This window comes from Zootoca vivipara, chromosome 10 (assembly GCF_963506605.1).
Source record: "Zootoca vivipara chromosome 10, rZooViv1.1, whole genome shotgun sequence".
Classification (NCBI taxonomy): Eukaryota; Metazoa; Chordata; class Lepidosauria; order Squamata; family Lacertidae; genus Zootoca; species Zootoca vivipara.
The window spans coordinates 50,531,847-50,554,271 of record NC_083285.1 but is presented as its reverse complement, the minus strand read 5'-3'; the positions used below and the strand labels follow the sequence as shown (position 1 = coordinate 50,554,271).

General features: G+C 44.8%; 1 protein-coding gene and 1 pseudogene across 3 annotated transcripts in view; one reads left to right on the top strand and one right to left on the bottom strand.

The window, feature by feature from the left end:
- The window catches only part of ATP6V0A4 (ATPase H+ transporting V0 subunit a4), a 48,890-nt gene that overhangs the window by 7,463 nt on the left and 19,002 nt on the right, over positions 1–22,425 (bottom strand). For 2 of the 3 annotated variants that reach the window (XM_060279921.1, XM_060279922.1), the window contains 9 exons: positions 21,551–21,690; positions 20,933–21,090; positions 20,453–20,546; positions 17,673–17,791; positions 15,051–15,267; positions 13,166–13,273; positions 11,437–11,577; positions 9,422–9,539; positions 7,680–7,854 (listed from right to left, as the gene is read on the bottom strand). In XM_060279921.1, coding sequence (XP_060135904.1) covers positions 7,680–7,854; positions 9,422–9,539; positions 11,437–11,577; positions 13,166–13,273; positions 15,051–15,267; positions 17,673–17,791; positions 20,453–20,546; positions 20,933–21,090; positions 21,551–21,690 — 1,270 coding nt within the window. Of the gene's footprint in view, positions 1–4,140; positions 6,511–7,679; positions 7,855–9,421; positions 9,540–11,436; positions 11,578–13,165; positions 13,274–15,050; positions 15,268–17,672; positions 17,792–20,452; positions 20,547–20,932; positions 21,091–21,550; positions 21,691–22,425 lie in introns of those variants that run through there. The other variant, XM_035127314.2, reaches the window with a different exon arrangement.
- On the top strand, positions 15,948–16,766 carry LOC132592770 (phosphoglycerate kinase-like; annotated as a pseudogene).

Genomic DNA, 22,425 nt, shown 5'->3' with positions numbered 1-22,425 from the left:
GCCATATGACCCGGAAGCTGTCTGCGGACAAACGCCGGCTCCTTCAGCCTATAGAGTGAATGAGTGTGCAACCCCAGTCGTCCACAACTGGACCTAATGGTCAGGAGTACCTTTACCTTTATATACAGCTTACTAAATAAGTTCACATGATATGGTATAAAATATCGAAGATAGCAACAAAACCAGACTTGTGAAGGCATAATGAGTGGTATTCAACTATGTAGAGTAGACCCGTCGAAATGGATGAACAGTTCTAAGGTAGGTCTATTAAGTTCAATAGGTCTACTTTGAGTAAAACTTAGTTGGGTAACACCCAATAAATACAAGGAGGAATTCAACATAGCACTGTGGATAGTTGTTCCATCAGCACAAGCTTTTCAGCTTCACAGACAGAACAATCTGCCCTCTCCCTGCCATGCTCTTTTTGGGGTTCTCCTGATCCCCACGTGGATCCAATTTTGAAGAGCCCTGGAGACACACAAGGGGAAGGGGAAGCCACATGGCACTAGAAGAATTCTTTGCATCGGCTCCCACTAACAGGAAGAACAAACTGAATCCTGCCCGTAGATAAAGTCAACAGGCTTTAAAAAACAAATGTACAGTGGTGCCTCGCTCAGTGAATGCCCTGCTTAATGAAATTTCCGCTTAACGAAAGGATTTTTCGAGCGGAGGTTGCCTCGCTAGACGAATTCATTTTACGAAAAATTCGTCTAGTGAATCGCGGGTTCCCATAGGAATGCATTGAAATTCAATTAATGCGTTCCTATGGGCAAAAAAAAATTCAAAAAAATTCAATGCATTCCTATGGGATTCGCTAGACGAATTTTTCGTTATAAGAAAAGACCCATGGAATGAATTAAATTCGTCTAGCGAGGCACCACTGTACATAATAAAATGCAATGGTTGGGTAAAGTAAACGTAAAGGGACCCCTGACCATTAGGTCCAGTTGCAGATGACTCTGTGGTTGCGGCACTCATCTCGCTTTACTGTCCGAGGGAGCCGGTGTACAGCTTCCGGGTCATGTGGCCAGCATGACTAAGGCACTTCTGGCGAACCAGAGCAGCACATGGAAACACTGCTTATCTTCCTGCTGGAACGGTACCTATTTATCTACTTGCACTTCGTGCTTCCAAACTGCTAGGTTGGTAGGAGCAGGGACCGAGCAATGGGAGCTCACCCTGTCGCGGGGATTCGAACCGCCGACCTTCTGATTGGCAAGCCCTAGGCTCTGTGGTTGAACCCACAGCGCCACTTGTGTCCCGCAATGGTTGGGTAGGCTTACTTAAATTAAGTTTTTAGCAGACATTAAAAACAGTATAATGAAGGCCCTGACTAATATTGTTAAGCAGGGAGTTCTAAAAAACAGGTGCTGCCACACTGAACAGTTCATTTAGTATGGAACAAATATTATGTGGCACTTTATAAAAGCACTAATCCCATATAAAACAGTTTCCAGAGGGGTGACTGTGATAGACTGTGGCTGCAAAGACAGCAGAATCTTGCAGCACCTTAAGTTGGTTATAAATGTGTTTGTCTTTCAGGTGCAATAGGGCTATTGATTTATTATCTTATTGTATTTGTTAAGTATTTGTTAATCTTAAGTATTTGTTTCTGGTCTGCAGCTGGTAAGTCGTCTTGTTTACATCTCCATTTAATAGTTTATGATCCAGATCAGACTGTTCCTCATGGTGATGTTGTGTGGGAAAATCTCCAGCTACTTTAATGTTAAGATGCGGAACAATTAAGATAATATGCAGGTTCTTACAATGAAGTTATGTTTACATGCTGAAAACACTCAGTCATTCCTGAATCCTGTTTGTGTTCTTCAGTTGCCAGGATAAAGAAATGTGATCTTGTAAGAGGATTACTGGCCATTTGGTAACCTGATCAACTTCAATATCTGAACATGCTTTTGGGGGTTAAATCTTCATGAGTTGGCAAGAGAGACAGCCACACCTGAGTTGGTTTTGAGCAATTTATTCATTTACTAGCTGGCCTGGCCACACGTTGCTGTGGGTCATCCCTGTGATTCCCCCCATCCCGTCGCGATCCATGACGTATCCCACCCCTCCTCCCTCCAACCCCCTGGCTCATCCCTGTGTTTTGGTAGGATACCCTTCCCTCTGTTTTCCCCGGGGAGTGTTGTCCCCTCCCCCCTGTATCTCCATACATTGGCCCCTGCGCACACACCGTGAACATTTTTATATAGATTTTTGAAAATTGAAATAAGAACATGAGAAGCAGAAGTTATTATTGTTTAATTTTATTTTTGGGGTTGTCATTTATTTTGGTGGGTATTGTATTATTTGGGCGTTGTTTGTGTGTTTTGGGGGTTTGTTTGTGTGTCTCTCTGTGTGTGTTTTGTTATTTGGATTTTCTAATTTTGGAGTAGGTGACCCAGAGAACCCAGAGAACTACTTTAATAATCCCGACCGGGGGGGGGGGAATCAAATAGCAAAGACCCACAGCCCCATAGCAACAGAAGGCGAGTTCCAAAGCGCCCGAGCTGTTCGGTTCCATAAAAAACCCAGGAAGTGGCAAGGGAAAGGTAGGAGATTGTAAATCGGGGGGGGGGGGGATTGGCCACTGCAAATATCCAAATATCCGAGGACTTAAAGTGGGGAGAGAAAGTGCATGGTTTGTTTGTTTTTTAAAGACGCAGAGGCTTGCAATCAGTCATAGTATTAAGCCTAGGTTAAAAGGGGCACCACTGCCCTTACTTAAAATGGCCACCGGAGCCTCGCATGTGACACAACGCCCGCTAAATTTTAAAGTAAAAACCCCTTCCCGTGCCCCAAGTGCGTTGCTGTGGGTTATCCCCCCCGGGCCTAGTGGAGGCCTGGCAGCCTGGCAGGGGCCTACATAAAACAAAGGCTGTGCTGCGGCCTGTGATCCGGGCGCTCGCCCTCTCCCCCCTCGGGCCTGGTGGGGGCCGGGCAGCCTGGCAGTGGCCTACATAAAACAAAGGCCATGCTGCGGCCTGCAATCCGCGCGCTCACCCTCTCCCCTCCCGGGCCTGGCAGGGGCCTACATAAAACAAAGGCCGTGCTGCGGCCTGCGATCTGGGCACTCTCCCTCCCCCCCCCAGGCCTAGTGGGGGCCTAGCAGCCTGGGAGGGGCCTGGTAATGGCCGCCTTGGTGGTTTCAGTTGCTTGGTTGATGATGTCATTATTTGGCGCCGACCTTCAGAGCTTTTGCTGGTGACAGCGTGCAATCTGCCTTTTTATTGGATGCTGCTGGAGCCTTCAGAGCTTTTGCTGGTGATGTCTTATTTGTGCGCCACTTTTTTGCATTTAATCACTATTTAAGGTATGAAAGCTGTGCTTTTTTGGGAAAAAAATTATGCCAGATTCCTCACTGATGGGCAAGGTATGCTTTGTCCTAATTTGATGCAATTTGGTTCAGCACTTACGTAAAAAGGCTGCGACCTCTGCGCACACAATGCCTACATTTATATATAGATGCTACAAAATCAATGAACAAGCAGTTTCGACTTTTTAATGAAATTACATAGGGTGTTTCAACAGCTGTATTCCATGGAACAATAAAAGTTTAACACTAGGATTCCATGGAGCAATAAAAGAATAACACTAGTGTTATTCTGCGAGTAGAGAAGTAATGGCTTGTTGCATCCCTTGGTTTTTGTCAATGGGTTTCAACATGTCACTTGATAGTTTATGTGAGTTACTACCAGATGCCATAAATATTATGAAGAGAGGGCTTCAAATGAGAGGGGATCCCGGGATCCCTAACTGTACGCTAGTCTGTGGAAGAGCAGGAAATGAAAGATAGAAGTCTGTTAGCTCTAGACCAGGCATCTCCAAACTTTGGCCCTCCAGATGTTTTGGACTACAATTCCCATCTTCCCCGACCACTGGTCCTGTTTGCTAGGGATCATGGGAGTTGTAGGCCGAAACATCTGGAGGGCCGCAGTTTGGGGATGCCTGCTCTAGACCTAGGAGTAGCTACTAAGAATTATGTCCCTATTATGCTCAAAACCAACTCAGGTGTGGCTGTCTCTCTTGCCAACTCATGAAGATTTTACCCCCAAAAAGCCAGGATTTGACCACTGGAAATGACAATTTTGGCAAATTACCTTAAAAGTAGGTCCTCTCAAAAGCCTAATTTTTGCTTTTAGATTTTGCAAAAAAAAAAGCTCAACAACTTTGTCCCCCCCACTCAAAAAACTATGACAAGCCTAGGATACAAGTTCCTCATCCTTGTCTAATGGAAATATAGTAAAGGTTTGATGTGCCTTTAAGAGTTATGCAGAAGGAAAAGTATTTGTAGGAGGGCAAGAACTCTGGCTGCAGAGGTAAATAGTGCTGGATTAATGGTTCAAATGATTCAAATTTTTCAAAAAGTCTCTTTGGATAGATTTATTTCTTGAGGTTTACACCTGGTGAAGTTTATACGCTTTTACACCTGGTGAAGTTTATACGCCAGGACAGGGCCCTGTTTCGAAAATTCTTCAGCGGATAGTCTTATAGTCAACATGTACTGGGAGTTTCAAGTTGACTCTAAGACTATCCACTGAAGAATTTTCAAAACAGGGCCCTGTCCTGGCGTATAAACTTCACCAGGTGTATAAACGTCAAGACATAAATCTATCCAAAGAGACTTTTTGAAAAAATTGAATCATTTGAACCTTTAATTCAGCACTATTTTACCTCTGCAGCCAGAGTTCTTGCCCTCCTACACATTTTCTGTGAAGGAAGAATATTGGCAGGTTGCTTCTCCCATCATTGCAGCCCAACAGCAGGGAAAGCTGCAACTTCTGAGCTTGTTTCCAGACTATGCAATTACTTAGGTTATAGTTGCTTGACTTCTATAGCTAAGCACTAGATATGGATAGAGCCACCTGGTTTCACTCTGGAAAAGATTCTGCAGGCCTAGCCTTTTATGAACTTTCCGACTGCTCCATAACCTGCTTGAGATTCTAGATTGACTGTTTCTTCTGCAGAACTCCCCAAGGCACAGCCGGTTTTGCTGAGCTCCCCAGATGCTTAACAAGCATTGTAGGCTATGCTGGGCATGTACAAATGCCTCTTGGACCAGCAAGATGCTTTAACAGCATCACCTATGACACCAGCCAGGCGTTCTCTGTCTGAGCAAGCCTTGTGCAGCAACCTACAATGCCAGAAAAGCATGGACTGGATTGCTCTGTCCTTGCATGACAAGACACATTTATGTCAATGCAACACAGAAGGCTTCACCTGCCTATACTTTACTCCTGAATCCTGTTCTGCAAGGAAAGGATTCTGAACTCTCAATGAAATTGTCCAGTTGTCATTAAATCGTCCAGCAGAAATGCAAATCCACCAGCCATTTCAATTTGTAGCAGAGTTCCCTAGCATCCCTTGCTAACCAGAAGTACATGTTAGTGGATTTTGGGAAGCCATAATCTATAGGAGGCATCATACTTTGGCCTTGCAGTTGAACACAAGTCTGCCTCCTGGCTGGGTGTGGCACAGCAGAAAAGCATGTTGCACAGCAAAGTTGGGAAGTATTGCATTTGCAGAACCCAAGGTCCTAGTTCTCATTGAGATGGCAAATCTATGTCTGGGCTGTACCACTTCAGAATACAGAAGGGAGGTCAGACGCTTAAATGCTCCTCTAGACAACAAATGTGCCCTGCACCTTGAAAACTGGCAGGACGATGGGCAAAGGCTAGGCTAGAATGCTTTCCCCTGATATTAAGGGCCAAACTACATATTGCATTGGGAGCTGCCTCTTTTGAGCCCTCAATGCTTTTATTATTTTGTAAAAGCAGCTATGGGGACTCACTGGAGGGGCTCCCAATTTGGATCAGACCCCCTACATGGAAGCACAGTCATCCAATTGTGATTAGTCATAGAGAGAAAAGTTTGCAGGCTGAAACATTTAAGCCCCACGTGGCTAATGGATCCCTGAGGGTGGGGGAGGATCTGCATCATTGTTGGGGAGGGTCAGTCAGTATCCCCCCATATGCCCTGATCCTGCAGCTGCTTTTTACAAAAAGAAAATTTAAACAGGGGCTCCAAACATGAAACTCCATTGCAACATATCCTTGGTCCTTAGTCTTTTATGTAGATGGTCCAGTCCCCCCATCTTGTTATGGAGGAGCATCAAATTGTGTGCGTCTACATACCTGCAATCTGAAATGGAACATATCTTGTTTATGATTTTAATAGGTCCAAACCAGATTCCTTTCGCATGGAGCAGAGTGAGATTGAACAAGATGAGTGCAGAGGTGAAAGAAACCTTGGATGGTACATCTTTGTTTTTAAATAAATCACTCACTTCCACTTTTTTTTTAAAAAAAACAATGGTTTATAGAGGGAAATATTGTGAAGTATTCCTGAAGCTAATCTTGAGAGTTAGGAGGAGGAGGAGAAGCAATCTTGAAAGGTTTAGATCTCCATGCTCTAAGTGGACTTCAGTCTTCTGTTCGTTCTATGATGGCTTTAAATGAGAATGGTAGGAAGGCATATCCTGCCCCAGTGTAGAATTTGTTCTGGAACTCCACCCTAATGGGAGGGCAAATAAAGAGGGTTCTGTGTTCAATAAGGGGTTAGTTTAATCTAATTCAGCCGTTCTCAATGAGCTGCGGGCCCTTTGTTTTTCAAAAGCCAAGCCATGGACCCCCTATCAATCGCTGTGGTAGTTTTTGTTATGCGAATGGTGCCACGGACCCACTGGGTAGGCTATGCAGACCCACCTGGGGGTCTGTGGACCACTGGTCAAGTTTATTATTTCTATCCTACTTTTCTATTAAACAGCAATCAAAGTGGCTTACAAAAGGAAATACAGGTAGGTAGCCATGTTGGTCTGACATAGTCGAAACAAAATAAAAAAATTCCTTCCAGCAGCACCTTAGAGACCAACTAAGTTTGTCATAGGTACCGGTATGAGTTGAGAACTGCAACTTATTACCAAGCTTAAAACCACGGAGAGACCTGGATTGAATAAAGACACTGGATTCTTATCTCATTATACATGATAAAGCTGGAAGGAATTCTCACCCCTTGCTTTTCCTGTAGAGCATTTGCAATCGTTAACGGTCATCAACAGCTATCAGTCTGTCAATCACCCACTCCCTTCCCCCCCCCATCTGACTATATATAAGCGTCTGGGGACTTCTGCTTCAATGTATCTGAAGAAGTGTGCATGCACACGAAAGCTCATACCTATGACAAACTTAGTTGGTCTCTAAGGTGCTGCTGGAAGGATTTTTTTATTTTTTTTTGAAAAGGAAGTACAGTTAAGCCTATTTTTTCATTTTTGAAAAGAGAATATCAAAACAATGCATCCATTAAAACACTGTCTTTCGCCTTCAAATGAGAACTGTATCAAATTTCTCTCTCCCCCCCCCAATCCCAGAACAAATGAGCTGAAGGCCAGAAGCCTCTTTGTGATGTAGGTCTCTTTCTCTGAAGATCCAATTAAGGTAGCAGATCTACTCCTTGGTTGGAATGTGTATCATTGATCACCTCCACCTATGCTCAACTTGTATAATTGTAAATACACTAAATGTTTCAAAAAAACACCACAACCTCTCCCAAGTTTTCTCTTGCAGGAGAGTATCACTGGGCCACTGGGGATGTGGGGAACCCATAGCGATACATTTTCAAACTATTTCTTTTCGTTGTTTCTTTGTCAACCCTTTTCCTACTCAAATGCAACCCAGGTTACCTACCAGTGAAGTCTCAGGGCATGCAGGAAGGCAGAGAGGCCCTCCATGATCAGCAAAATGGCTACAGTCAGAGCAGCAAAGACAGCAAAGAGGATGAAGATTACGACGAGTCCTATCCAGTTGCCGCTGGACTGGAATGAGATGATAAGCACCTGGCCCCAGAGGACCTCTGAGAGCTCTGGAGAGACAAAGGGGAAGAGAGTACAGAGGCAAATGTCAAGCAAGAAACAGCCACAAACAGCAAGACATTAAAGACCATTCAGGCAGGAGATCCCCCTAAGAAGAGTAAGTCACAGCTCCCCTCTGTTCCCCCCACCCCCCATGAAGGCCAGAACCTGTAGCCAAAGGGCCACATTCCTTTCTGGGCAACCTCCCAAGGGTGACATGCCAGCAGTGGATGGCATAGCTGCCAAGTCTCCCATTTTTTGTGGGAAACCCCGGATTTTAATCCATTTCCCGCTGTTATCCCGAATAGAAAAAAATCCCGGAAACCCCCCGGATTTCTTACCTGCCAGGGAGGCTCCATTTCGGGTGCCGCTCTGCCCATGCCTGGGCACCGGAAATCAGGCAGTGCCAGCACCGGAAGTTGCTTCTACGCATGTCTGGACATGTGTAGAAGCGACTTCCGGTGCCGTGCTGCTGCTGATCCCGCATTTTTCAGCGGGAGACTTGGCAGCTATGGTGGATGGAGCTTCAACCTTTGTAATACAACAATATCTGAAGTTCACTGCCACTTCCTACTTTCTTTGTTGATGAATCAGTACTGTTATTTTCCCTGCCTAGGGCTCTCTGTTCTCTTTCTTAAAGGGTGCACCCAACCAATATTGAACATGATGGCATCGCAGCTTTCTCACTGATCAGAACTGGCTTTGCAATAACATCACCAAGAGCAAACAAAGCCAGCTCCGAGCGAGGGCACTGCTGCCTGCATCAGTCATTTGGTTGAAGCCAGTCAGCTGGCCCCACTGATCACCCTCAAACTATGTGGGTGAACCTTGTCGCCTCCTCTCAATACAAGCACCACCAAACTGCCCCAAGAAGGGAGGTGGTGTTTTCTTGGCAATGCCAACAACGTTGAAAAAACACTCCCCATCTTTTGGCTCACGTTTAGCTTTAATGTGCCTAACTGTGTGTGGTATTCAACTAAGCTTTGCTTAGAGTAGACATGTTGAAATAAATGAGCATGGATAAGTTAGATTCATTCATGTCAATGGCTCTACTCTGAGTTAAACTTGAATGCAGTATGACCTTCCTTGTACACTGTCCCTGAGTTCCTAATTATCTGCTGGCCATTCAAATAATCTCTGGGAGGGATGAGGAACCTGTGGCTCTCCAAATGTTGTTGGACTGAGTTTCAGCAAGGGCTGCTGGGAACTGGAGTCCAGCAATGCCTGGTATTTACCAGGTTCCCAGCACCTACTCTGCGGAGATGCCTAGTATTAATATTCTCTCATCCCATGCCCAAACAGGTTTGATCCCTGTATGGGACAACTGCATATTCCTGCACTTCAAGAGGTCGGATTAGATCAGGCATCCCCAGACTTCGGCCCTCCAGATGTTTTGGACTACAATTCCCATCTTCCCCAACCACTGGTCCTGTTAGCTAGGGATCATGGGAGTTGTAGGCCAAAACATCTGGAGGGCCGAAGTCTGGGGATGCCTGGATTAGATAATCCTCGGGCTCCCTTCCAACTCTGCGATTCAGACATATAAAACACAGTGAGCACCACAAATGAAAAACTCACGTGCATGAGCCAAGCTCAGCGCCCAGAGCCGGAGGTAGGAAGCTGTATTGGAAATGCAGCCCAGGCAATATTCAATGGTGTGAATAGCCTGGTGAACAAAGATGTCTCCGAAGTTGAACTGAAAGAGATTTTAAAGGGGGGAAATGACATTACATTGTGGCCAGGAGCACCCAAAGAACTACATAACCGAGGATTGGGCACAGAAGAATCGAAATTGCATAATGTACTATTGAAAAGCAACAAGAAAACACCATCAAAAGTTTACAATCTATTATTAGAATGGGACCTATAAGAAGAAGAAGCAGGGCCGGCTCTAGGTAGACCCCCGGTGGCACGGTGAGCCAGGGCGCGGAAACCATACTACGCCCTGCGAGGGCGGGGGCACCGGAGCGATCTCCGCCCCTCAGTGCCAGGGCGGCCGACCTGCTCAAGACTGCCCTGAGAAGAAGTTAAAGAGGTGATGGTAAAGTGGGCTCAAGACATTGAGCATACAATATATTTGGAACAGTGGGAAAGGCTCTGGTGTATAGATATTAGGTTCACCGCTTGCTACACCATAAAAGAGAATTTCAAGAAAATGTTTTTCAAGTGGTTCCTAACACCATCAAAGCTTGCCAAAATTTATAAACAGAAGTCTAATTTATGCTGGAAATGTGGAAAAATGGAAGGAACATTGTCCCTTATCTGGTGGAGCTGTGAAAAAACAAAGACCTACTGGGGTATGATTCATGAAGAACTAAAAAAAATATCTTAAAACATCTTTACAAAAGAAACCAGAGGCATATTTATTCGGCTTATTGGGAAAAGACATACCACAGAAAAAGAAAGGAATTTTCTTATATGCTACAGCAGCCGCCAGGATAGTATATTCCAGCAAATGGAAGAGCAAACTAATACCCACAAAAGAAGACTGGCTATACAAACTAAGTCAATTTGTAGAAATGGCAAAGCTAACTGCGTACATAAGAAGACAGACAAACCAAAAACTCAGATCAGAATGGCAATGCTTCGAAGAATACATGGACAAACACTGTTCAAGAAAGAATATGTTGATATGCCTAGATTAAAGGAGTAAAGTAGAAAATATTAATTAGGAATGTCATAATGAGATCAAAAATTTAAAAATCGCAATGATAGTATCAAATCTATAAGATAAGGAAGTTGAGATGTTGTGGAGGGGGGAAGTATTTTTGTGTATGTGTATGTAAATAGTAGCCTTATTTTTGTATGTTTTTGCACCGGGTAGGGTGCATTTCTTTTTCTATATTACTAAAATTTAATTAAAATAATAATAAAAAACCTACATCACTGGTTCTCCCCTAAATATTTTGGATTTTTTTCTCAAACAGAGCACCTGCTACCAATACTGCCTTCATTCTTTAATCACACTAATGCTGTTGACTTTTCATCTACATTTGAATACAACTGGGCACCATGTTGAATTAAGACAGACCCTTTGAAATCTGCAATGATATGTGTGTGTGTCTTAGAATTCCTGAGCAACGTGGAAGACAAAGCTGGTAATGTACTCCTGTATATCTCTAGCTATATACAGGATAACGGCCTCTTGACAGTGATGCCATAACACCTCTGCACACATGTCTTCAAACACTTTGGCTGAAAGTGGCCTACACGCCATGTGAAGAGGTGCCTCCTTTTGTCTGTCCTGAAGCTCTCATTAATCAGGCATTAATAAACAAAAAACAAAACAAATGCAGCCTCATGTTAGTAACTGATCAGTGCATAGTTGGCTTTTTAATGTTCGTTGGGTTGTACTATTGAATATATGCAAAACAGCACAATCTGCTTCAATGGAGGACCCCGGGTTCCGGTGCTATGAGGGAGGGAGAAAAAAGAAAAGCTCTCCCTATTCACTTTCCCCACAGCATACATAATTTCCTGCACCTCTTTCTTCCTAACTAAAAAGCCTCAAAATGCAGAAACCATATTTTTTCCCCCATAAGGGAGTTTCTCCAGCCCCTACCTCTTCCTCCCCTACTTTTGGTTGCCCCTACCTCTTCCTCGTGGTCTTCATGCCCGCCATGGTGGCCGCCATCATTGTGGTCGTCTTGGACTGGCTTCTTAGGATAGTCAGACTTAATGATCTCCACCTCAATGTCCCCAGTGGGGCTCTCCGACAGCTCAGGTGAAGCCAGCTTAGGAGAAGCAAAACAGAGAAGGGCTTTTGTCAGCGCACGTAAGTGCATGTGGGTCTCCAAAAAAGCAGATCCAGCAGAAAGTACGACGTATTATTGCAGAAATAGTTTTTAAAAACAATAGTCTAAAGCCCAAGGTCCCCCAATTCTTGTGCTCAAGCTTCCAGGACCTGCTTGCCAGGGGTGGGCCAGGCAATGGATGCAATTCTTACCCCAGTACAGTCATACCTCGGTTTAAATACGCTTCGGTTTGAGTACTTTCAGTTTAAGTACTCCATGGACCTGTCTGGAACGGATTAATCCACTTTCCATTACTTTTGATGGGAAAGTTCGCTTCAGGTTAAGTACGCTTCAGGTTAAGTACAGACTTCCGGAACCAATTGTGTACTTAAACCGAGGTACCACTGTACAGTTGGCTACATAACAGCCCCTCAAAAGTCAAGAGCCTTCTACACACACACATGGACACATGCCAGGCAGGCAGAAGCACTCAAGCTAGGTCTGGGGAAGGGCTTGTCCTGAGGAGAAGCCTGAGAGCTGGATAGAGCGACCAGGAGGTTCTCATTTGGCCCCCCGAGTCTGAGGCTCCCCAGCCTCAGAGACTATATCCTTTGATTGCATAGTAATCAACCTATTTCTATATACATGCATCAGGCAATCTATCTTCCCATCGCCTCACTGTCTTTTTTTTTTTACCAGACATCAATTTCACATCTTAACAAGCTACAAAAAAGGTTCTTATTATTGAATAAGGCTTTGGCTGACAAATGGGCTCATTAGTAGTCAGTTGCTATGGGGAATGTCTAAATGTACTTCAGATGGCGAAACAATGAATTACAGGGCAGTGAAAATAATCTTTGAATTAAATCACCACCCATCTAAGAAATTAATATTGCATGTATTGTGTGGGGTGGGGGTGGGAAACGAGGCACTTGTTTAGCAAGTCTCTTCCCGGGGTTTAATGTTTGGGTTGCATTATAATAGTTTTCAAATGGACTGGATTCTCAGAAAGCTGCTTTCCATATGAGCAAGAGCAGACTGCGACCCAGCAGACAGAAAGCTAGAGAAGAGGACTCGCCTTCTGTTCAAAAACTAAGTTTATTGCACAGCTATTGGTCAAGCCACCATCTTTTAGCCAAGACCACTTCAATGGGTATCCTATATATTACTGATGCTACGCTGCTGCATAAACCTGTGAGTTTTAACTCTGCTAATGGGGCTTTCTCCTGCTGGAGGGATTGCAAACCCCTGTGTTTTAGAAACAGGCACCAGCCGTTTTTCCTTCGTTGTTAACCCACACAGGTTGGGTGTCTAGATTAGTATAATTGATATATCCTCTTACCAATTCCAATTAGTTTGGTTGATCACCTATCACAGATGCTGTAGCAGCAGATTCCCTCCCTTGGAAAGGGGTTGGATTAGTTGAATTACAAGGTTTCTTCCAGCTCTACAATTCAGTGCTTTCAGAACCTGGTTTTGTAAAGATCTGCAGATCTTTGCTACTAATCTTCAGCTCATCTCACTCAACACAAGATTGCCTTTACCTCTAGCAAGGAGGCCAAGTGTCTCAAGAGATCTGTATTCTTACCATACGCTGAGCTCTCTGGTGATTGGCTCGAAGGATGAAAGGCTTAATCAAAAGCATCCAAGGAACAGAAATCAGGGCAAAAATTACCAGGAAGGTTTGTACTTCTTGCTACAAGGAAGGAAGGAAATAAGATAGATAAGCAATACACACCACCCACCCACCCACACCTGCTTAAATGAAAATTTGGTGTCAATTATCTTTTTTCAAAAATGCAATTCTATTGTGATATTAAAAAATAACACACTGGCTCACTCACAGCTCCAATTCTGAGTGGTTTAACACTCGACCCCTCTTGCCAGGGGACTCTGGGAATTGTAGGTCTGGAAGGAAACAGGGGTCTCCTAACACACTACAGTTCCCAGGATTCTTTGGGTGTGTGAACCATGATTGTTTAAAGTGGTATGATACTGCTTTAAATGTATGGTGCAGATGAGACCCATGCAAGTAAATTTATTTTACCTTGAGGGAAGGAGCTATAATTTGGCAATGTGGTTTTGTTAAAAGAAATGGCCCTATGCGTTCTGAAAAAATTCAACCGTTCTGGCTGAAGATCAGTGAAATTGCTATTTGAAAAACAGAAACATATCCTGGGAAACCATTGAATGCTGAAGCTGCCTTACCAACATGATTAATTAGGACTCTTTGGGGAAATGTTTCGCAACTTTCAAACTGTGCTTTTGATTTAAGATTGTTTGCCCCGAATGCTGCTGTATTATCCTTCCTCAAGAGCGTGCTCATAAATCAAGAGCATTTGCCAATCTGTTACTTGCAAACTAATGCATGTACTTTTAATTTGTAACCTGGAACTGAGTAATTCTGTGCCATTTACAGGGCACATATAAGTCTGTTGTGAAACAGGCTGGGTTTTTTTGTTCTCATTTTCATTATTCTGAGAGTAAGCTTTCCGAATAAAATGAAGTTTATCTGTTTCACATGAAGTCTCTGCTTGTCTGCTCTCTCTCTCTTTTTTCCCCCCCTCAACATCTACGGTAGGTTTTTTTTATAAGGCAGGAACCCTTTTTCCAGTACTGGCAGATCCAGGGCTCTACAACATGAAAACCTATTTGTTTCCAACACACACAGCTACATTAGGGTTGCCATATTTCAAAAAATAAAAACCAGCAGCTTTTTTTTTTTTTACAAAAACACCAAAAAAAACCCCACAATTTTTTCAATTGACTTGCCTAAGATCCAGGACAAAGCACTGCCTTTCGGAAACACCCCCGGATGTCAATTCCGCCAATTACATCTCAGTAATGTCCGGGAAAATCCAGGTGTATGGCAGCCTTAAGCTACATTAGACTCTGAATCCTCCTTAGTCCACAACAAATCTCTCTCTCTCTCTCTCTCTCTCTCTCTCTCTCTATATATATATATATATGTAAACTGGCCATGTCCGTTGGTTTGCACTTTTCACCGAAACCACTTGAGCGATAGCGATGAAATTTGGACACAACGTCACATGCCACTATGCGAGTGTTCCTAGCTACGCGGGGTATACAAATGTCACACCTGCGCAAGCTAAAACCCCGTTTTTAGGACCTAAAAAGTCAGCCAGGAGACCCTGTCGAGCATGCTGGGAAAAGAACCAGGTTACAAAACATTGCCCTCTATCGGCAGCTACACTGGTACTGCAGCTAGAACACCTTCCCTCTCCACAACACCACAGCTCGCCTTTACAGACTAGGCCGAATGGAAGTGGGGACTCACCTGGGTGGGGGTTGGGGGGAGGAGGGGCGGGATATGTCATGGATCGGGACAGGGTGGGGGGAATCACAGGGATGAGCCACAGCAACGTGTGGCCGGGCCAGCTAGTAGTCAAATAATAACCGTAAACCATCCTTCCAAACCTGGTGCCCTTGGCAAAAGAGAAAGGAGACCATACCTGATGCACATACAGTGGAGCATTTGTCTCATCATTGTAACTGAACAGAAACATGTTGATAAAATGGATGAGGATGCTAGGGGCATCTTGCGCGTCAGCAACACCGTATTGGCACCACTTGAAAATAACCATGAAAACCAGGTAACCAAACAGGCAGAGGATGAAAATCATCTGTGGGATGAACTGCAGGATGATGTTGAGGGTTTGCCTGAAGTAACTGGGAAGACAGAAGCCAAGAGAAGAAGAAAAACATCAGTGTGGAAGCAAATAGAGTTTGCAACAGCTTCCCACTGTGTGGTGCCCTCCAGACATTGTTGAGACTCCTCCCATCGTCTCTCTTGGCCATTGCCTATTCTAGATGGAGCTGATGGTGGGAGTTGTAGCCCTGCAACATCTGGAAGGCGGCATGTTGGAGAAAGCTGATTTACAGGATGATGTGGAAGGAAGGAGGGCAATTGGGACATATTAAATCACCAGTTGGTTTATTTTGGTAAGGTGAAGCCACCACACAGTGCCGGATTACTAAATAGGCAGAGTAGACTATGGGCCTATGGGCCTTTTAGGACAACAGATCAAAATAATACTGATTTGATATTGAAATAAAATTACAATCCAGCTTTCTTGATTGTTAGCTTTATATACATCAATAATCAATGGGTTTTTTTCATATATGCATTGCTCTCACTTTTTGCCAGCTTAAATGAAGTCTTGTGCAACCGTTTCTAACAGTAAAAACAGGAAGCCAAGATAAGGCAAATCGCTTCCTAGGTGCTTCCGTGGTAATACATACATCAGACCGTTTGTGGCCAGGAACATCCTGCTTCTGCAAAGTACCAGATTTTACAGATCTTGCAAGTGACACAAGGATTGCTCTTTTCACCGCACCCAATGAAGGAGGAAGAGGCTGCAATCGTTTGGTCAAGCAAGACTGAGCCAGCATCTTCTGTTGAGAAAAAGTCTCTCTACTAAGCCCATCCTGGACAATGTGAACGTGAAGGGCAAGCACATGGTCATGCAGGTGGACTTCAATGTCCCAATGAAGGACAACAAATTAACCAACCACCAGAGAATTAAGGCAGCTGTCCCAACCATCAAGCATTGCTTGGACCACGGAGATAAGTCTGTGGTACTGATGAGTCACCTGGGGTGACTTGGTGGAGTTACTATGCCTAAGAAATTCCCCTTGCAACCTGCAGCCGCAGAACTTTGATCGGGACGCCTTGTTCCTGGAAGACTGTGTGGGTTCAGAGGTTAAAGCAGTTGGTTCTTATCCTGAAACTAGCTCAGTCACTCTTCTGGGAAACCTCTGATTCCATGCAGAAGGGGAAGGGGAAGATACTTCAGGGAACAAGATCAAGGCTGATTCAGCAAAGGTAGATGATTTCAGAGCATTGCTTTCTAAACTAGGAGATGATTTTATCATTGGTGCTTTCGGAACTGCACACAGAGCTCACAGTTCCATGGTTGGGTTCAATCCACCTCAAAGCTGCTGGTTTCCTGATAAAGAAAGAACTTGATTATTTTGCTAAAGCTCTAGAGCAGTCTTTCTCAACCTTGGGTCCCCAAATGTTTAACTACAACTCCCATCATTCCTAGCTAGCATGGCCAATGGTGAATGATGAGGGGACCCAAGGTTGAAAAAGGATGCTCTAGAACAGGCACCCCCCAAACTGCGGCCCTCCAGATGTTTTGGCCTACAACCCCCATGATCCCTAGCTAACAGGACCAGTGGTTGGGGAAGACGGGAATTGTAGTCCAAAACATCTGGAGGACCGAAGTTTGGGGTGCCTGCTCTAGAAAGTCCAGAGTGATCCTTCCTAGCAATCCTTGGAAGTGCTAAAGTTCAGGATAAGATTCAGCTGACCCAAAACATGCTGGATCAAGTCAATGAGATGATAATTGGTAGTAGGATGGCTTTCACCTACCAACAACATGGAGATTGGCAATATTTTTATAAGAAGAAGAATCGGTTGGAGGAAAGCAGTATGCTAACTTCTTCTAAGCTTCTAATTAATGCATGTGTTGTTTTAAACAACCAGAGGACACTGCTTATGTAGCAATCTAGCCAGAATTTTCTCATACTCCCTCTGTTTAAGTTAACTCCACCCCTAAAAGCTGAGTCATCTTGTTTGCTATTCCTCCAGAAAAGATGTCTGCTATTCCTCTCCTATCTCCACCCATCTTGCAAATAGTTCCTGCATGAATAAAGCCTTTAAACTCCAGAAACTGCAAGTTATGATTTCAATCTGAAGCCTTGACCAAATCACTAAGAAGGTAGCTTTACTTCCTGCATTCTTAAAATATTGATAAGCCTGGAGTGGTAATGAAGGAACCCTCTCTTGGCAGAGTTTAATTAAATAATTCAGTCTCTCAGGAACACTGAGGAGTGAAGCCTAACATTCTCCTACATGAGAGATATGGACACTGAAGATATGGTCATATGAAAATAGGGAGAGCAAAGAGATCACAAATGAAGAACCAAGGCAGCTGGGCCTGGGAAACAGCAAGATCTCCAAGGCAGAACAGCAAAAAAGGATTCCAGTTCAGGAAACCTACAAATGAATCACAGTTGTATGCTACAACAAGCAACATATGAATTAAGCATGGGACATTTAAACTTACATGTAGTTGAAGAGACTGAGTACTACCCCAAAGACCATGTGTGTGATTCCCATGACAACAGACATCTTCATTTTGTAGGAGTTTAAAAAGGTCAACTTGTTGCTTGCAATGTTCCAGATCTTGGAGAAACAGGAAAGAAGACATGTGAACATAATGGAAGTTGTAAGTGAGGGCCTGTCAGGCCACGAGATTATAAACACAGAAGGCGTTACCCCTCTAAAAAGAAGTGCCATTCATCCAATCCATGCCACCCCCTGCATCCTGGACACTGAGATGGGAGCAGCATGGGGTGGGTGTTGTAGCAGTGCTGTCCTGGCAGCAATACTGCTGCTCTCCAGAAGAGGAGGCAGCAAGGTCAATGGAGAGCTGGGTTTGGGGGCAGAAGCACCCTGCAGATGTACATGCCCGTGAAGGGTCGCAGCCCCAAACTAGGGATGAGGGAGAAATTCAATTTGATTTGCATTTAAAAGTAAATCGGTTGAATCCAAAACAATTTGCAAACCAAAACACAGATATGTTTTGAAATTTGTGCTTATCTGAATTTTGTGACGGGGTTCTCCAATATTTGCAAGAACACACATATTAAAGGAAAGTGCGTATTAAAATGAATGTAGTAGTCAAAATTGCATTAATAATGCTTTATGTTAGGGGAAATTGCTTTGTAAAAAGGTGAGTTGAAACTGCATACAAAAATGTGTCTTTGGGGAGAAATTCGTACCAAAACGGCAACTGATTTTCGTGAAGATCTTTTTTTTAAAAAAAACCAACAACGCAAAATTGCCTCAGAAACGTGGAGAACTGAATTTAAGACCAGAAAGGCAAGAAATGGGGAGAAGAGAAAGTGACAGGTCCTCCCATCTCTGCCCTTCAACCTCACCTCCCTCCCGCCCCCCAATTCTGGTGAATGACAGGATCACTGCCACCGGAAGGGCCCGCCTCTAGCTCCACACATTCCCTTCAAAGGGTCCCCTTCCCACTAATGCTGAACACAATCAGTCACTGGGGGTGTCATCTTAGCATTCATTGAGCATGTGAGAGGGGAGGTGTTGAATCCATAGTCCTCGTGTATGTTCTCCACTGTTTTCAATTGTACTGTTTGCGTCTTGGTAAACCTATGGACCAGTCTGGCTGAAATAGGCAAGTATGACTGACGGACTGAAACAGGACGAGCCCTATGCAGCGCCACCCAAAGTCTGTGACTGTATGACTGTCACTAGAAGGGTCTCCAAGGTGGAGGGTTTACTTGCAACCAAGGCTGCCATCTAGTGACCAGATACTTGGCTGACACCCTTAAGACGTTCATTGGGAAGTTCTCTCCTGAGGCGGAGTTCTTTTGATGGGAGGCAGCAATGATGTGGGGAAGAAAGTGTTCTGTTGTTCCGTTTCTAAAATGTTAACCAGCATCAGTTAATGCAGAATGGGCACAATATTAGTCAATCTGGGCAACTTCAAAGCTGAGATTAAGACGTGCTTCCCTCCCTCCGGGTGACTATTCCTAAGGAGCAAGCATTTTAACAAATATAAATGCCGCAGCAATTTGGGCATGCTCAAATTGACATTTCTGATTTACAGTGCCATTGTTCCCCCCCCCCCCTAAAAGCTAATTCTTGGAATCGTGAGGATTGGCAGCCCAGGAGAGTGTTTTCTCTGTGGCAGCCCCTGAATTGCAGAAGTCATTCCACACAGAGGTGTGGGTCTAACTTTTTTCTGCTTGCATGCCCAAGACATACCACTTCACCGCTGGCATTCAGCAATTAAGGTCTTTTGTTCAAGCTGTACTATTTCTGTTCTGGTTGGAAGGGTTTTGCTTTCCCCACTTCCTTTTATAACTGTACGTTGACGTTGTTGCAACCAAATGGTTTTGTGGTTGTAATCAAGGCCTTATGGGGAGGGGCAGGGAAGAAAGTTCATTAATAAATAAATGCACATGCCCACTCAGGAGTTAAGTCTCATGGCATCGAATGGGGCTCCTCCCAGGTAATTGGATGCGAGGGAAGTGTACATTACTGAGTTGCCCTGCAGTAAAATATTTCATGTATTCCTATACAAACAATTTCCTAGTCATTAAACATAACATTACAACCACATGGTGTGTTTTGCGAACTCTGATGGGAGCTGCAATCCAACCATGGCAGGTTGGGGAAAGGCTCAGTAAATGCAGCTCGCTAAATTGCTTCCAAGAGAAGCTGACCTGGCAAGACATGGACGCAGTGCTATGCTTTGATCAGCTGAGTGGCAGGTAGAAATTCAATGAGCAAAAGCTTTTTCCCAGCACAGCAGTGCAGCAAAGGCTAGCCCAGGCATAGGCAAACTCGGCCCTCCAAATGTTTTGGAACTACAACTCCCATCATCCCTGACCACTGGTCCTGTTAGCTAGGGATGATGGGAGTTGTAGTCCCAAAACATCTGGAGGGCCAAGTTTGCCTGTGCCTGGGGCTAGACCAGGCATGTCAAACATGCGGCCCTCCAGATGTTTTGGCCTACAACTCCCATGATCCCTAGCTAGCAGGACCAGTGGTTGGGGAAGATGGGAATTGTAGTCCAAAACATCTGGAGGGCCGCATGTTTGACATGCCTGGGCTAGACCCTTCACATGCTGAATTTCTGCTTATCTTCCAGCTGTTAAAAAGACACAGAAGCCCAAACTGGCTACCCCAATCTGTTACTTGCTACCTTCTGTTATTTCCCCGGAAATCTTAGATTGGCCCAACCAACAGATCACCCCTCTTCCCTCCGCCATGACCCACTGCCAGATGAATGGCAGGAGGAGTTCCGATTACCGGATCAATTCCAAAAGGATAGGGGTTTCCAGAGAAAACTCCTGCCACTGCCGGATCCAGCTGGAGGGTCTCTGAATTATGCACAATTTCGTCCCTGCAAATGAAGAGAGAAACATGATTTGCTTAGGTTGCCTACAGCAGTGAGATGGGCTTTCCCTATTGCTTGATGCTTGAAGAAACAGTAACACCAAACCCAAACCCCAAACCATTGCTAACCACTTTGCATTAGCCAAACCCATTCTGAATTAAGGCACAGGGAGTTTGCCCCTCACTATTTTCCTGCTCCTGCTCTGCACCCCTAGACACTGCTGGTGTGGGGCAGGGAAATGAGGACGGTTGCGACCCGAGGAATGTTCCAGAAGACATTGTGGAAGGGCGGGGGAGACACAACGACTGTATATGCGGTTGCCGTTTTCTGCGGCCGTCACACATTTAGGGTAGCATCTAGGTTGGCTCACAAGGACCCAGCTCGCCACTTACGTCCAGTTCCCGCCGATGTACATGGGGCGGACAGACCAGGAAGACCCAAATATATTCAATGACTTGGAGAAGCAATCGTTGTAGATGAAGCCGGTGTAGATGGAGAAGATGCTCATGAGGAGGATCAGGTAGCGGCCACTGAAAAAGGTGTTCCAGATCTGCACAGGGTGATTGCCAGAGCAAAGAGAATATCAGGAGCCAGCATACAAGGGCCAGCAAGCCTCAGACTAAATGTGGCCCTCTAGGGCTCACTTTCTGGCCCTCTGAACATTGCCAACCCAGCTCCACCCCCCATGTGTTCTGGCCTGGTTGGAAAGTGTCCTTGAACTCTCGTCATCTTCTTGCTTGCCTGGAGGGAGGAGAGAAGAGTGTCCTTGTGTGTAGAAACTGACCTGCTGTGTAAAATTTGCATTTGTTGCTCCGCCCACTCCTGGCCCCCGTAAGAAGGGCATGTGGCCCTGGGGGCTGAAAATGGTTCCCTATCCCTACAGTATGGAAGAACTTATCACCCTCCTTTCCCAATCCCTGCTTCGAATTACTGCTGTGGAAATAAATTGTCCCTGGAGCGAAATCTTTGAAGGCTGCCTTCAGCATACAGTTCTGCCCGCGGCCACTCACCTCATTGTCACTTTTCTGGGCTAGGAGGGCCTTCTCATTGGTGACCATCCAGAGAGCAAAGGCCAACATGACAGTCCCGTGGCCACAATCGCCAAACATCACCGCAAACAGGAAAGGGAAGGTGATTATAATGTAGGGGGCTGTGGGACAGAGAAAGGCGTTAAGGGCATTCCTTGAAAGGAAGGGAGTTGTTGAGCCAAGGAGCACCAGGAACGCCCATTTCCCAGCATGGGGGAGCCCCCATTTGGTGGCACTGGGAAATCCATTTCCCAGGCTCCCGGGAGGTAATGCCAATCTCGCCATATGCCAGCGAGAAAAAGCCAAATGTATTTGGCGCTTGAATTATAGAGTGGCCTGACACCTTTTTTTAAAAAAAAACAGTCTCAAAGGTTACAGGTGGGTGCAGGATTTGCCTAAAATTGGAGAGGCAGCATAGCTTGTGGGTTTCATTAGAGCCCATAATTTGAGTAATGGTTCCAGCAAATTAAGTAAATTAGCCCGTGAGAACTAATTGGAATCACCAGGTGGCACTGTTATACATCACAGTGAAGCCTCTTTTTGGGCAAGCAGGAGGGTGGGCATTTTCATTACCAAAAATTCATTATAAAATTGATGATTGGTGTGAGTCTGCTCTGAAAACCTGGCACTGGTGATTGCACTGAATGTCCTGTAAAGAAACATTTGCCTTGCTGACAGCACTTTTTGTTCACCCCCTTACAATAATGGCTTGCAATAAACAGAACATACCCATGTTGCTCCCCCCCCCTCCTTCTGAACATTCAATCTACAGAAATCCAAATGTCGCTGCATTTCAGGCAAGCAGCCCTGGTTTAAGTTGAAGTAATAGGAATTGACAGAGGAATAAAAGCACCTTG